The 14,599-nt window shown below is 50.8% G+C and overlaps 1 protein-coding gene across 1 annotated transcript; it reads left to right on the plus strand.

The window, feature by feature from the left end:
• Nucleotides 1-1,611: 1,611 nt before the first annotated feature.
• On the plus strand, nucleotides 1,612-14,530 carry KCNK6 (potassium two pore domain channel subfamily K member 6). Its single transcript, XM_016165285.2, has 3 exons — nucleotides 1,612-2,033; nucleotides 7,760-8,155; nucleotides 8,328-14,530. Exons 1-3 carry the CDS (start codon nucleotides 1,712-1,714, stop codon nucleotides 8,549-8,551), a joined length of 942 nt encoding a protein of 313 aa, XP_016020771.2. The 5' UTR covers nucleotides 1,612-1,711; the 3' UTR covers nucleotides 8,552-14,530.
• Nucleotides 14,531-14,599: the final 69 nt, after the last annotated feature.

The raw sequence follows: 14,599 nt of genomic DNA on the forward strand, positions 1-14,599 counted from the left end.
CAGTGATAACACTCCGGAAGGATGTCAGCAAGTGACTCTGTCACTGTGGCTTTCCCTTTCCTCCTCTGAGATATGGTCTTTTCTGCGGATCCTGAGGACTGTTTTGGTTTCTTAGGAGTTCTGGTTCAGTCCCTAGATTTGTGTGTATGTGTGTGGTGTGGTGTGTGTGTGTGTGTGTGTGTGTGTGTGTGTGTATGAGTGGGGTGCCCCCATTCCTCTTATGCACCTCTGGTTTAGAATCTGTCCATTGGGTGCCACCACCATTTTATCATTCTCAGCTTCTCCTCTCCTAAATTCTTCTGTGAATATTTTTCATTACTTAAGCAAGTAAGTATTAGGGCTTCCTGCTGGCCTCATGTTCACATGAGTCACTTTTTACCAGTTGTGTGACTACTCCATTTTTAAGCCTAAAATTTCTCATCTGTTTAATGGGAACAATAGAGGAGGGGTTGAGAATTCAATACAAGCCCCTGTGTCCACAAGGACTGACATATTGAAGCCTTTGCTCACTGGCCATTACTGCTACTGTTTTATTATCGGGTGTCTCTTCCTGTGGGTTGTTGGCTCTAAGTTGGGCTCTTCCCCAAGAGCTGCCACAGTTTTATAAATAGAGCCCAAGCCCCACTCCTCTGCCAGTCAGATGTGGTTGGGATTCCGAGCTGCCCTCCAGATGCCCATTAGGGAGTGTGCTGGTTTCCTTCTGGAGGGGGATGTGGAGAAATGTCCAGGGGAACAGGGAAGGAAAAATTCCTCCTCCAGTGAAGGTGTGTGTCTATGGTTCTACCATGGAAAGAGACCCTGTCTCACTCCTGTTCATCCTTTATGTCTCAGCTTAGGTATCTCCTGCTGGGAGCTCTCTTGACTTCCCTAAGCTGTGGCAGTTGCCTCTTCTGGGCTCCTCTGGGCTTCACAGTCCTCTAGGCATCCCCTATCCCAGCCCTGGTCACTCTGGTTTGCTTCTGTCATCATGACCCCTACCCTCTGGTCTGTCACTCTTTTGAAGTGCTGGGAGCCCACTGAAGGCAGGTCCCAGAACTATCCAGGTCACTGCTGTGTCCCTAGCATCGCCTAGCAAAGGGCGGAGCACAAAGTGGTCCCTAAACAGATTTGGTGAATTGCTAAAGATCCCTACTCTGTCCGCGAAGGCGCAGGGGACACCTGCTGCTCCGGTGTCTTTCGTTGTGAATTAGGCCTCCCTTCCAGACGGATGCAACTCCTCTCCAGAGCGCACGACTTGGCGAATGGAGCGAGGACTGGATGTCAGCCTGTCCCCTTGTCCTCTCGGGCACACGCACAATCTTCGCAGGCGTGAGCTATGGTCCCGAGGATCTGGAGCGCGAGCATAAAAGAGAGTTCAGATTCTTTCTCTCTGACCTAAGGAGTCGCTACGCCTGGAGGCAGAGAAGGAAGGGATGGAAGGAAAGGGAGAATGCCCCTACCCATCCTGTTGGTCTCCTGGGTCCTGGAGCGCTGGGCTCCACCCTCTCGGTACTAGCACCTGGTGGGGGCGTGCCTCAGTTTCCCGTAGGCGGGCGCTCCTCCACCCTCGCCCCTCCCCTTTTTCTTCTGGTTCCTCTTTGGGGCGCTGGTGGCCGCGCCTCGAGCACTCCCGGAACTGAAGCTGGGAGCCGGGCCGTCGGGAGGTGGGAGCCACGTCAGCGGGGCTGCGGGACTCGGCGGGGAGCCGGCGCGGAGCTGGCGGGAGGGCGCCATGCAGCGGGGTGCGCTCCTGGCGGGCGCCTTGGCTGCCTACGCCGCGTACCTGGGTCTGGGCGCGCTGTTGGTGGCGCGGCTGGAGGGGCCGCACGAAGCTCGTCTCCGGGCTGAGCTGGAGATGCTACGGGAGCAGCTACTGCGGCGCAGCCCCTGTGTGGCCGCCCCCGCCCTGGACGCCTTCGTGGAGCGGGTGCTGGCGGCCGGTCGGCTGGGGCGCGCCGTGCTCGCCAACGCTTCGGGGTCCGCCAACGCCTCGGACCCCGCCTGGGACTTTGCTTCGGCTCTCTTCTTTGCCAGCACGCTGGTCACAACCGTGGGTATGTGAGCGCCGCCCTGATCCCCTAGCCAGCGAGGACCCTCACTCTGGGACACCCAAGATACCTCGCGAGATACCTCTCAGATAAATCTCAATCCTCTCTGGGCCTAGGTTCCCCTCAAAACTCCTCGGCGAGGACCTGGGACCCATACTCGTGGGATCTGCTCCCCTTGAGAAGTTCTGATCCTAGCATCTCCTCCTAGCAGGAAATCTCCCAATTCCCACCAGGTGGAGGGCGGCTCTCAGAGTACCTTCCAGGCAGCATCTGGGACCCCATTCCTCTGTCTTAGCCTCCTTGGATATCCAGATCTGTCCAGTCCCCTCTAGGCCTAGGACTACCCTCAGAGACCTCCAGCGATGACCATGGACCTTCGCCCAGAGACCCTCACCCCCTCTGGATCCAGACCTCAACCACCAAGGACCTCTGCCCTTCTCTCTGGGCTCAGACTGTCATCCACTCCAACAATGTCTACTGACTCTCCAGATGTCTTTCTAGGTTACCCTATGAGAAACCCTACCCCAATCTCCTCCTGACCCTGAATCTCCAGACCTTCTCAGGCTGCCATTACTAAAGACCTTATTGCCAGTAGACATTCCTCAGCCAGGCCCTGGGCCCTGGGGCTGAGATGTCTGTACCTAGACCACACCCTCTTTACCTAGATCCACCTCCCCTCCCCCGCCCCTGCAAGGGCCCATGAGCTCCTCCAGATGGAGGACTGCCCCATCCTCATAGTCCCCAGCAGGAAGCCCTGACTCCAGACACAGGATCGCTGTCCACATACCCGACTCCATCTTGACATCTACCCTGTTTGGGCAGCTTCAATGCAGGGATCTCCTCCTGTTAGAGGTACCCCAGTTCCCTCTGAACCTGGAACTTTCAATTCAGCAGCTCATACCTGTGGATGTGTGAGAACACCCACTGTGGAGGGAGCTGGAGCACCCTCCGGAAAGGACCACTGACTTTCCAGCCAGAAGCTCCCCAGCCAGGACTACCTTCCCTCCAGTCCGCAAACTGACCCCAGCCAAAACGCTTACTGCTTTCCAAACCAGGGACTCCTCGTGGGGGCCTCTCTGAACCTGAGAACTCCTAGCTGAGATGCTCCTCACTCTCTGAATCCCGACACCCCTCAGCAAGAGCCCCCAAGCCACATGGACCTCTATCAGGGACCCCAACGCCCTCTACACGCACTGTGTGGAAAGTAGAACCCCTCCGTCCTCCCGCGCCCTCAACACACAATGCCAGCTCAGGGACTCTGCTCTCTGCACCTGCTACTCCTGCCCTGAGACACCTTGCCCACCCTGGATTTCTCAGGAAAGGGGATTCCCTGGGGACATGGAACCCCTCTTATCTCCAGACCCACAGGTGGGATCTTCATCTCCACCCCAACACTGCCCCAGCCTGCTCTGGACCTGAAATTCTCCCCTTCACCAAGGATGCTCCGGGGCCCTCTGCATCCCAGAACCCTCCCCACAATCCAGTGACGACCATCACCTCTTTCCACCCTTGACACATGCCAGGACTTGAGACACCCACCCCTTCCCATCATCCCCTTAGCACTGACTACCCCGATCACATCCCCTCAGGACTCCTTGGGCTCAGAAACCCCTTCTGCTTGAGGATTCCCTTCTCAATCCCATTTGTGAGCCAGAAAATGCCCTCACTGGTGCTTGTCCCCTCTTTCCTCTGGGCCCCGGACCCCAGCCTCAAACCAGGATCTGTTTCAAAACAGGATGCTGGCCTCTGATTTGAGATTACTGACTCCGCAAGTCCCCTTCTATGAACAGGGCACCCCCTCCACCCCCACCGTCAGGTGGGACCAGCCCTAACTGGGAAATCTTTCTCCACCTCAGCAGCCAGCAGACCTGGGAAATCCCTGTTGTTAGGCTCTTCCATACTCCCTCCCCCAAACTTCTTCTTCCTCTCCTTGCTCAGGATTTGGACTCGGGGGAGTGGGGAGCTGAGGCAGGCCTAGCCCAGACTCCTAACTCCCTCTCCCCGCTGGCAGGAGCAGGTGGCTTTTGCCTTTGAAGGCCTAGGGTGTGGACCAATAAACTAAGGCCACAGGCAGCAGGGCTGGATGCTCCCCACAGACTGTTCGCGTGCTGGCTGGGCCTGCCTGACCTGCTCCCTAGCTTCACTGGGTCACATGAGTGTCTCTGTCAGCCTCCTCCCAGATTCTGGCTTCTGAGAAGTTGTTCAGGAGGAACAAGTGAAGAAGCCAAACTTGAGGTTGGCACAGCCTAGGTTTGGATGCCTGCTCAGCCACGGCTTAGCTCTAGGCCTCAGTGTCCTCCCTCATCTACAAAAGGGGGATAACGCTTCCCACTTCGCAATAGTACCTGGTAGAGGACTTGTTGTACACAAGCTTTAACTTAATCAGCACAACAGTCTTGTGAGGCAGGTACCATTAGTAGCCCTGTATTTTTAGCAATAGAAACGGAGGCCCAGAGAGGCTAGATAACTTGTTCAAGGCCACACAACTATGAAGGTGTAAAGTAGAGATCTGAACCAAGACCACCAGGCTTCAGAGTCCCGTGCTCTGAACCAACACACTCTACCACCTCTTAGGCCCACTTGAAGAAGGGTGATGTGTGTATATCATATAAAAAAAATTATTTGGACATTTGTTAAAAATGGCAAGTTTTTGCAATAGGGGAGAGAGACCGAACTCAACTCTGAATATAATAAGGACAGCTGGAGATATACATCTGAGAGTAGAGTGAGGGGGTCAGTGGGTGGAAAATTACTAAGGGGAGACAGGTCTGGGGATTCTCATTTACCGGCTTACTAGGATTCTTGCGAAAGGCCAACACCTGAGGTCTTAAGGATGGAGGATGAGGAATATGATCAGATATCAAGAGTAGGGGGATTTTCCCTAAACTGGCTTAAGTTTCCTGCTAAAACTTGGCATAGTCAAGAAGAATGACTCAGAGGAGCCTGACTAGGATTTGGTTGGGAGGGAGCCCTTGTAAGTGGGAAGAACTAGTGACAATAATTGAGGTTTACCGAGCCTCAGTTTTCATTGTTATCGGTGGGGAAGCCTGGATCTCTGAATGTATCTAAACAATGGAAGACCTCTCTTACAGCGCCCCGGTCTTGATCCAGGCAACTGTGCAGTTTAGGCCGAGGATGCAAGAGTCAGCCTACTGGAACTGGGATTCGGGAGAGAGGAAGCAAGCATGACCATCATGGTGACTCTTTCCATGCCTTGTTAGGTGCTATGCACTGTCCCAGCCTGATAGGGTTATTACTATTGTATCTGAGGAAGGCATTGTTTCTGAGCCCATTTTTTAGGACTCTGAGGGAACTGAGGCTCAGAGAGAAGTCACTTGGCCAAGGTCTTGCAGGGAATGAATGGCAAGACACGGATTTGGACTCAGCTCTTTGAAATTGCAAGTTGAGGCACACAGTCCCCATTCTATTCTAACTCTATGACTTTTGTTTATAAGGATTTTGTGTCATTTCAGCCAGGCTGCTGGGGTTGCTCCATCAAAATCCTTGTATTAATGAAGGTTGGAGCCATAAACGATAAACCTCAAATAATAGTCGCTTAAATATCTTGGAAGTTTATTTCTTGCTCATAGTCAAGAGAGTCCAAGACCAGGGTGGTGCTGCATGGTCAGAACACCTCATGTTGCTTCATAACTCCTCTGTGCATGGTTTCTGTTCCCAAGTTCACCTCATGGTCCAGGGTGGCTGTTCGACTCCAGGCTTCATGTCTGTGTTCCAGCCACCAGGAGGGGGAGGAAAGAAGGGACACAGGCATCTTCCTTTCTTTAAATGTCTTTTAGGACATTTTATGGAGGTTGCTTGCTTCTTTCACGTATACTTCATTAGCCAGAAATTATTCCAGAGTCATACCTAGCTGCAAGGGAGGAGGGAATATCTTTATTCCAGATGACTATGCGTCCCTCGAAAACCAGAGTGTTCTTTATTTTCCTCTGATTTTTTTATTGTAGTAAAATATACATAAATTTTACCATCTTAACCATTTTTAAGTTTATACTTCAGTGGTATTAGGTACATTAACATTGCTGTGCAACTATCACCATCATCCATCTCTAGAATAATTTTCATCGTACAAAACTGAAATTATTAAACACTAAGTCTCCATTCACCCCCTCCTCAGCCCCTGGCACCTATCATTCTACTTTGTGTCTTTATGATTTTGACTATTCTAAGTACCTCATATAAGAATTATATAGTATGTGTCTTTTTGTGACTGGCTTTTTTCATTTAGCATAATGTCCTGAAGATCCATCTATGTTGTGACATGTGCCAGAATTTCCTTCCTTTGTAAGGCTGATTAATAGTCCATCGTATGCATTTACATTTTGTTTATTCATCCATCGATGGACATTTGGGTTGCTTCCACCTTTTGGTTGTTCTGAGTCATGCTGCCATGAACATGGGTGTACAAGTATCTCTTCAAGCCCTTTCTTTCAATTCTTTTGAGTATATAAAAAACCAGGTGATCCCTTTCTATGGAAGATGGGCACAGGTGAATGCCTGCTAGTGTGCACGTGTCTACACTTTATTATTGATCATAGGGCTGGATCTGCAGTCTTTTGGGTAAGACATTTTACTGTCAACCTAAACCATGCCCTTTACTCTCCTAGTCATACCTCAGACCTTTTGGTTTGACTCATTTGGGAAATAAAAAGAGATTTTAAATTGCACATTGCCAGAGTGAGCCAGTCTCACCAAACCCTGAATTCCCCTTTATTATGTTACTGTTTGCAGAACTCACACCCACACTGACCTTCTTGTGTCCCCATGGCCCTCCAGGAGCCCAGTGGGGCTTGTCACACCTATTTTAGAGTAGAAGAAACTAAGGCTCCAAGCCAGGCTGGAGCCTGCACCCTTCATTTATTATCTTGACTGTTGACTGAGTGTCCACTCTGTGCCAGATACCAGGGCTATAGCAGCGAACAAAACAGACAGAAGCCCCTGCCCTCCTGCAGCTGGTGCCCTAGGCGGGGAGACAGACAGTAACCAAATAAGTAAAACTATAGTAAGCTAGAAGGTGTTAAGGACTATGAAAACAAACACACACTCAAAAAGAGTTGAGTAAGAGGGTGTAACAATTTCAAATAAGGTGGTTGGGGAAGGCCTCAACTGAGCAAAGACCTGAGGGCGGGGAGGAAGGGAGCCCTGTGGATACCGGAGGGGAGAGTGTCTCATGGGAAAGAACAGCCTGTGCAAAGGCTCTGGGGTGGGATCATGCTTCCCTGCTGCTTCGTGTGGGGCCTCAGGGTTCATGAGGAGGACTTCGTCCTTTCACTTGGGTGGGATAGAGCCACAGGCGGGCTCTGAGCAGGGAAGGGACCTGCCTTAGCACAGGTGTTCACAGCATCCCTCTGGCTGTGTGGGCTGGAGGGAGAAGGGAGGCCGGGGAGGAAACCACTGGGGTAGACAGGATGGGAGTTGGGGGTGAGGGTGGGGGTGGGGTGAAGTGGGAAGGTTTGGGATCTATTTGAAATTCAAGACAACAGGATTCATTGGCAGATGGAAAATGGGTGTGAGTGATAAGGGAGTCAAGTATGAGACCAAGGCTCCTGGCCTGAGCAGCCCGGAGGGTGGAGGTGCCATCCCGGGAGAGGAGGGAATGCGGGGGAGGTGGGGGGTGGTAGGTTCAAGGGTAAAATTAGGTCTCGGTTTAGAGTGGCCACAGGTCCCCCGAGTGTGGGTGCTGAGTGGGCAGGATTTCCCTGTCACGTCCACAGGCTACGGGTACACAACACCGTTGACTGATGCGGGCAAGGCCTTCTCCATTGCCTTTGCGCTCCTGGGCGTGCCGGCCACCATGCTGCTGCTGACCGCCTCGGCCCAGCGCCTGTCGCTGCTGCTGACCCATGCACCCCTGGCCTGGCTGAACATGCACTGGGGCTGCGACCCCCAACGGGCGGCCCGCTGGCACCTGGTGGTCCTGCTGTTGGTCGTGGTGACCATCTGCTTCCTGGTGCCGGCCGCAGTCTTTGCCCACCTTGAGGAGGCCTGGAGCTTCCTGGACGCCTTCTACTTCTGCTTCATCTCTCTGTCTACCATCGGCCTGGGTGACTACGTGCCTGGGGAGGCCCCAGGCCAGCCCTACCGGGCCCTCTACAAGGTGCTTGTCACAGGTGAGTGGGGTGGTTGCCTGGGGACTGAGGGAAGGACACAGCCTTTCCCTGAAGGGTCTGAGGGGCACCTGGCCCCATCTGAGGGGAGAGCCAAGGACCCTGGGGGGTCCTACAGGCCGTTGGGCCTGCCCAAGGTCAGAGTCCACCTGTCGCCCTTCTGCTGTCTCTGCAGCCTACCTCTTCCTGGGCCTGGTCGCCATGGTTCTGGTGCTGCAGACTTTCCGCCACGTGTCCGACCTTCATGGCCTCACAGAGCTCATCCTGCTGCCCAATCCGTGCCCTGCCAGCTTCACTGAGGATGAGGGCGATCAGGTGGACATTCTGGGCCCCCAGCCAGAGCCACACCAGCAACTCACCGCTGCCTCCTACACCGACTATGCCTCTATCCCCAGGTAGCTGGGCCAGGCGCCCTGAGGCTGGATGGACCTGGACTTCCGCTAAGCATGCACGTGACTGGAGCTAACTTATTAGAACATCCTCAGGCACGTGCTGGTGTTGTGAGACACTGCCACCAATTGTCTGTCCTTCATTGTACTTGTCCTGGGCTCCCCCAGCCCCAGCATTACCTTGTTCTCCCAGCCCTTCTCTCATGCCCCCAACATGCTGTGTCTCTGGCTTTTTCACTGTCTGTTTTTCCCTCTCACTGTCTCTTTGTTTCTCATTTTTAAACTTACTGCATCTGCCTCTTTCACTCAGCTGCTTATTACCTACAGCCGATTCTACCATGGTCTGGACCAAGACTTCATTTCAGGTACTAGATTGGTCACTAAACCTTGGGCAAGTGACAGCCCTCCCTGAGCCTTGATTTTCTCATCTCTCAAGTGAAAAGACTATATTCACTCATCCAAAACTCCCTCCTCTGTGCCAGCCTGTGCTGGGCATTTCTAGGGACACAGCAGTGGTCAAGGGGACTGGGCTCTGCTCTCATAGGGCTCGCTGTTCAGTGAGGTAGACAGACCTGTCCCCACACAGTGAGACCAGAACAGGCAGGACTTCAGTGGGGGAGGCAGAGTGGTCAGTGGTGTGATGGAGAAAACATAGGGAATGTACTCATTCCAACCTGGAAGGTCAGGGAGGGCTTCCTGGAAGAAGGGACAACTGAACTCAGCCCTAAAAGATGAATAGTCAGGGAAAGAAGGTGTACTGATTTTCCTCAGGCGTCTCCAGGGAGCAAGACTCATGCAGACAGCTCTGGGGTAGGCCCGGTGCTGGAATCTTCCTTTTCAGCCTGGCAGGCCGGAAACAGGATCCCAGTCTGGTTCCAAATGGCACGGAAGGTGCTGCTCTCAGCCGCAGCGCCACTGTAACAGCTGTCCCTGTTTGCGAGCACCAATTGCATGGTATGCACCATGCTCTGGAGCCAGCTGTTTGGGCTCGATTCCCAGCTCAGCGTCCCACCTCTGTCCAGGGGAGTCACTTCCCCTCTGTGATTCTCAGGTCCCTTGTCTATAAAGTGGCAGTAATAATAGTACCTACTTCACAAGATGACTTCACAGAGCCTGCCATGTTTTTCTGTGACCAGGCCTCATTCTAGGTACTTTACATATGAGGAAGATAATATTGTCACCCCCTTTCCACAGATGAGGAGACTGAGGCACAGGGAGGGAAAGTCCCTTGTACCTGTCCTGGACCAGGAGCTAGGAGCTAGGAGGTGACTGATTTTCTGTTTACTCCCCCCAGATTTACCCCTCCCAAGATAGTACATCAATAATAGCACTTACTGCCTAAGGCCCATCTACTGAGCTGCTACCTCTGCCGAGCCCTGTGGAGCTACAGAAGGGGCGAGGTGTCTGAGCCAGGCCTTGATAGTAGACAGGTGGGAAGGGCATGGGCCGGGCATTCCAGGCAAATGGGACCATGTGTGCAAAGGCCTGGAGGTTGGAAAGCATGTTAGACATCAGCTTCTGTGACGAGTGTGGAGTAAATAGGGGAAGGAGCGTGGAGTGGTTGTCATGGGCACAGCTTAAATGTCTTTAAATGACCAGCTTGGAAACTTAGTTTCTGTCTTCAGGGCACTGGAGAGTCATGGAACGGTTTTGAGCAGGATTGGTCGTTGGTAGGTGTGTGCCTTGGAAAGATCCACTTGGCTTTTTTGTGAACATAGATTAGAGGAGGAGAGTAAGGCCAAGTACCCAGGGGAGGCTGGGACAGGAACAAAGCAGGAAGGGATGGGGCTGGGGAGCACCAAGGGCAGAAGGTGCAGGTGAAGGGACACTCTGGAGGCCAAGTGGACAGGCCGTAGGCCTTACAGACTTGGGAACGACAAGGCCAGGGAAAGGACCAAGGGATAGTCAGCTGCCCTCAAGATGGGAACCTGAGAGAAAGAACAGGTTTAAGGGGCAGTACCGAGGCTAGTTTGGAACATGGTGGGTATGAGGGGCTAAAGGTATCTAGGGGAAGGTATTAGAAGGTCACTGGACCCCCTGGGGCTCGGGGTGGTTGAGGCTGGAGATAGATTCAGAAACCAAGGCCATGAGGGTGGGTGTGACAGTCCTGCATGGGGGGAAGAGAAGACCAGCCTAGAGAAATCGGCCTTAAGGCACTTACATATTTATATCAGTAAGGAAAGATTTGGGCAGCAAGTAACAAAATTCTGACTGACACTAGGTGGAACAATGAGATAATTGTATATTACACAGCACAGGAGTTGGGGAAGCTCTGGGCATGATATAATCCACAGCTCTGAGAGGATCTTGTGGCCCCTGATTTCCTCTCTCTGCTCTGCTACCCTCAGCTGAAGGCCTGGCTTCCGCATGGGCTCATCTCATGATTCAAAAGTGGCTATTGCAGGTCCAAGTTTTAATACAGGAAGAGGGGGGCATCTTTTCTCATGTTGTCTGCAAAGAAACCTCTTCCCAAAGCCTCCCAGCAGACTTCCTCTTCCATCTCATTGGCCAAAATTGGCTGAAATGCCCATCCTGAACTAATCACTGGCCAGAGTGATGGAGCCAGCATGCTTAGCTTAGATTCCTCAGGATCCCTATTGTCCCCCAGAACTGAGGCTGCGGGTAAGGTTTCAGTTTAGAGGCTGGTGAATACTTGAATGAAACTTCCTTCCATTAGAAAGGCGTAAGATTGGGAAGATGGGCGGACACTGATTGACTAATCAGCCAGGGCAGTCATGTACAATTATGCAGGCTGAGACCTACAGGGTGGAAACAAATAAAGGCTGAATTTCAAGGCCAGATATGCCCAAAGGGGGCTTCTTTTCTCTAAGTAATGTGAAGGACCTAATGTCCTCATACCAGAGAGAAGAGCTTACGGAAGAAACAAAAAAGGAGTTTCAGAGAGGAGCAGGAAAACCAGAAGGGTGGAAAGTATTTGTAAGAGATGAGGGAATTTTAAGGAGGGAGAAGTCAACGTTGTCAAATCATGCTAAAAAGGCACATGAAGTTGTTTTAATAACCGTGATAGAAAACACTTATATCGGACTTACTGTGAGTCAAGTGTTGCACCAAGATTTGATACACAACAATTTATTTAAACCTATCAGCAGCTCTGTTAGGTACATTCTTTCCACATTTTACAGTTGAAAAAAGGAGGTCCGAAGAGGTTAAATTGCCCAAGGTCACACAAGAAGTGCAAATCTGGGATCTAAGCGTGGTTTGGTTGGTTGCCTTGTCCCATGGATGCTTAGAAACTCTGCTGTCTAGCTGTCTCTCTGCTGCCCAGTCACTGTGGACTTTGCTGTTAAAGTCAGCCACTAGCTGGGGAGGCAGTTGCTTCTCAACTTCTTGAGAGAGGTCCCTGTGTGATCTGGCTTCCACTCCTCACTGCTTTTCCTTCCGAATTCCTCTAGAACAAGAAACCAGGCCCTGGTCAGTTTAAGACTTAAAAAAAAGTGCTTGCTAAACATTCAGGAGGTACAAAAGAGTGTACAGTGAAAGTCAGTCTTTCTCCCACGCTCAGGCTGTCTACTGATTTCTCTGGTCTCCTTCCAGGCAAATACCAGCCATATACATGTATGTGTAGATGTGTGTCATTTATTTTTTCTTTCCCTCTACACAAGTGGTATCTAGTATGGCAAAGTGGTTACCACTACAGACTCTGGAGGCAGAGAACCCCTGGGTATAAATCTGCACTCTGTCACTCGCAAGCCCTGTGGCTTTGGGTAAGTGATTTTGCCTCCCTGTGCATGAGTTTGTCAGTCAGTGAATTGGTATAATAACAGGCCTTACTCTCCTACCTCATGGGCTAATGATTATTCTCATTTCTGCATCTTGTTTTTTAATATTATATGTAATATATAAGTATATAATTTTTATATACTTTGTTAATAATGTTGTCATTTCTATACTTTGTTTTTTCTACTAATCCAGGGTAAATTGGAAACTATTCCAGGGACAAGCAAGTTCTTTTTTATATCTGCAGTGCCTCCTCTAGGACACACGTCCCATAAATTATTTTGACATCTCCTTCATGGACATGAAGGTGGTTGGCCGTCTTTGGCATAAAGGATACTGCAGGGTTCCCCTTGTACATCAAAATCTGACAGAGGCACCTCCCCCTAGTGCACTGTATTCCTGAGTGGGGTTGCCACGAGAATACCCCAATCTCTCTGACTCTGTTCGGGAACTTAAAAGAGCTCAGGTACATAGTTGCTGAGTTTCTTCTCTCAGATGAAGTCACCCCTCCCTGACCTCTGGGGGTAGGGAGTATAGATGTCCATCAGCTATTCGTTTATATAGAATACCTATTCGTGTTGGACGGAGTTTGGAACAACAGTAACAGAGAAAGACCTAGACCCTGAAGTCAGGGAGCCTGTGATTCCCTGATAAATAAATATCTGTTCCTGGACAGTCATGGCCCGGCGTGGTCTGGGCAGGGGTGAGGGCTGGTCACATATCACAAAGACCTGAGGGAAGGGTGATGGAGTAGGGAAAAGTATTCCAGAGGGTGCCACATTGTGTGCAGTATGGAGGAGGGAGAGCATGTCTTATTCAGGAATTCAGGTTGCTCTGTGTGACTAGGCTGTGGGCTACACAGGTTTATAGGTAGAAAAGAGATGAGCTCAATAGGAAGGCCACAGGCATAAGATTATGAAATCAACTTCAAAAACATCTTCGCTATAAAACCAACTTCAGAGGTTTCCCTGAGGTCCTGGGGAGCCAAGGAAGGTTTTAGAGCACTGGTTCCCAAGATGTGGTCCCCAGACCATCGGTATCAGCATCACCTTTGAGGGGGACCAAAGTTTACCACCCCAAAATATGCCTTTGGGATCTAATTTTAAGCTTATTTTTTTTAAAAAGAAAAGAGTCAGGAAAAACCTTTGACCTTCCCCTCAACTGCCTAAAGAAATTTCGATAGAGGACCGGCTCCAGGAAGGGAGCTAGTGCCATAGGTAACAGTTGTTTAATATGAACTAGGTGTGACACACAGGAACCTAGAATGGCACATTTGATCAAAGTCCTCTCTGCATCCCATTGTTAAACATGGCTCTGCAAACATTTATGTATGAAACATTTGCTTTTCTCTCTCCATATGAAGTGTCTTCCTGTCCTTTGAAGTCCCAAACTACAACTCCACCTTTGTCTTTAGCTCCAGAATGGTATGGAACCTCAACTGCCCAATGCCTCTTTGAGTCTTCTAGCTTATGGCACCCCTGCATGTACATCTTAATCACCTTGCGACATTTTCTTCTGTTAATCTGTCTCATATTAAGTGCGGCCAGAAGAACTTAGAAAGGTGGGAGGAAAGTTTATTTTTCTGCCCCTACACCTGTAAACTTGCTAGAAATACAAATTTTCCATCCCCACCTCAGAGCTACTGAATCAAAAATTCTGTGGAGCTCAAAACCTGTTCTAACAAGTTCTCCCAGTGAGTCTAATGCATGCTAAAGTTTGAAAAACCATAGGTTTAGTGTAAATTCAAGCTGCTGTTCATCAGAAAGTCACATTCTGAGTCCTTAACTGTTAGGCATCAAGATACGAATGAAAATGGTTAACTTATTGAATACTTGTGCCAGGCACTCTTCACATGTTATCTTATTGACTTCCCACAACAACTCTATGCGATGGCTGCCTTTGTCCGCAGTCAGATTAATTCCCACAAGGAGACCAAACATTATTATTATTATTTTTTAGATGTGGAAATTTGGGGATCTAAGAGCCTGATTGGGAATGACGCGTTAAGTACCACAAACTTTGTCTCCAGCGCCCTCTGCCGGCCAAGCACCCCCGCAACGCTCCGCTCGCTTAGGTTTTGAGCATCGGCCCCCTTCAAATCCTAGGAGCGAGTTAGCGTGCGTATTACCATGGAGACAGACGTGCGAAGGAGGCGTACCTCTGGAAAGGCGGAAGTCGTTTGTGGAAGTGCGGGCGGCCATTTTGAAACCGGGCAAGAGGGGCGGGACTGACGGTTGACCGGTTTTATCTAAGTGACTGGTACCGCGGGGCGGGGAGAAGAGGGAGGTGCCCGGGAGGGAGGTGGGTGGCGTGGGAGGGA

Source organism: Rousettus aegyptiacus, unplaced genomic scaffold (genome assembly GCF_014176215.1).
Source record: "Rousettus aegyptiacus isolate mRouAeg1 unplaced genomic scaffold, mRouAeg1.p scaffold_m13_p_14, whole genome shotgun sequence".
Taxonomy (NCBI): Eukaryota; Metazoa; Chordata; class Mammalia; order Chiroptera; family Pteropodidae; genus Rousettus; species Rousettus aegyptiacus.

Bases quoted from the DNA above. Each gene is read 5' to 3' on its own strand.
- KCNK6 (XM_016165285.2), top strand. From the start codon at position 1,712: ATGCAGCGGGGTGCGCTCCTGGCGGGCGCCTTGGCTGCCTACGCCGCG. The intron at 2,034-7,759 runs GTATGTGAGCGC...TCACGTCCACAG, and splicing joins CACGCTGGTCACAACCGTGG to GCTACGGGTACACAACACCG. The intron at 8,156-8,327 runs GTGAGTGGGGTG...CTGTCTCTGCAG, and splicing joins CTACAAGGTGCTTGTCACAG to CCTACCTCTTCCTGGGCCTG.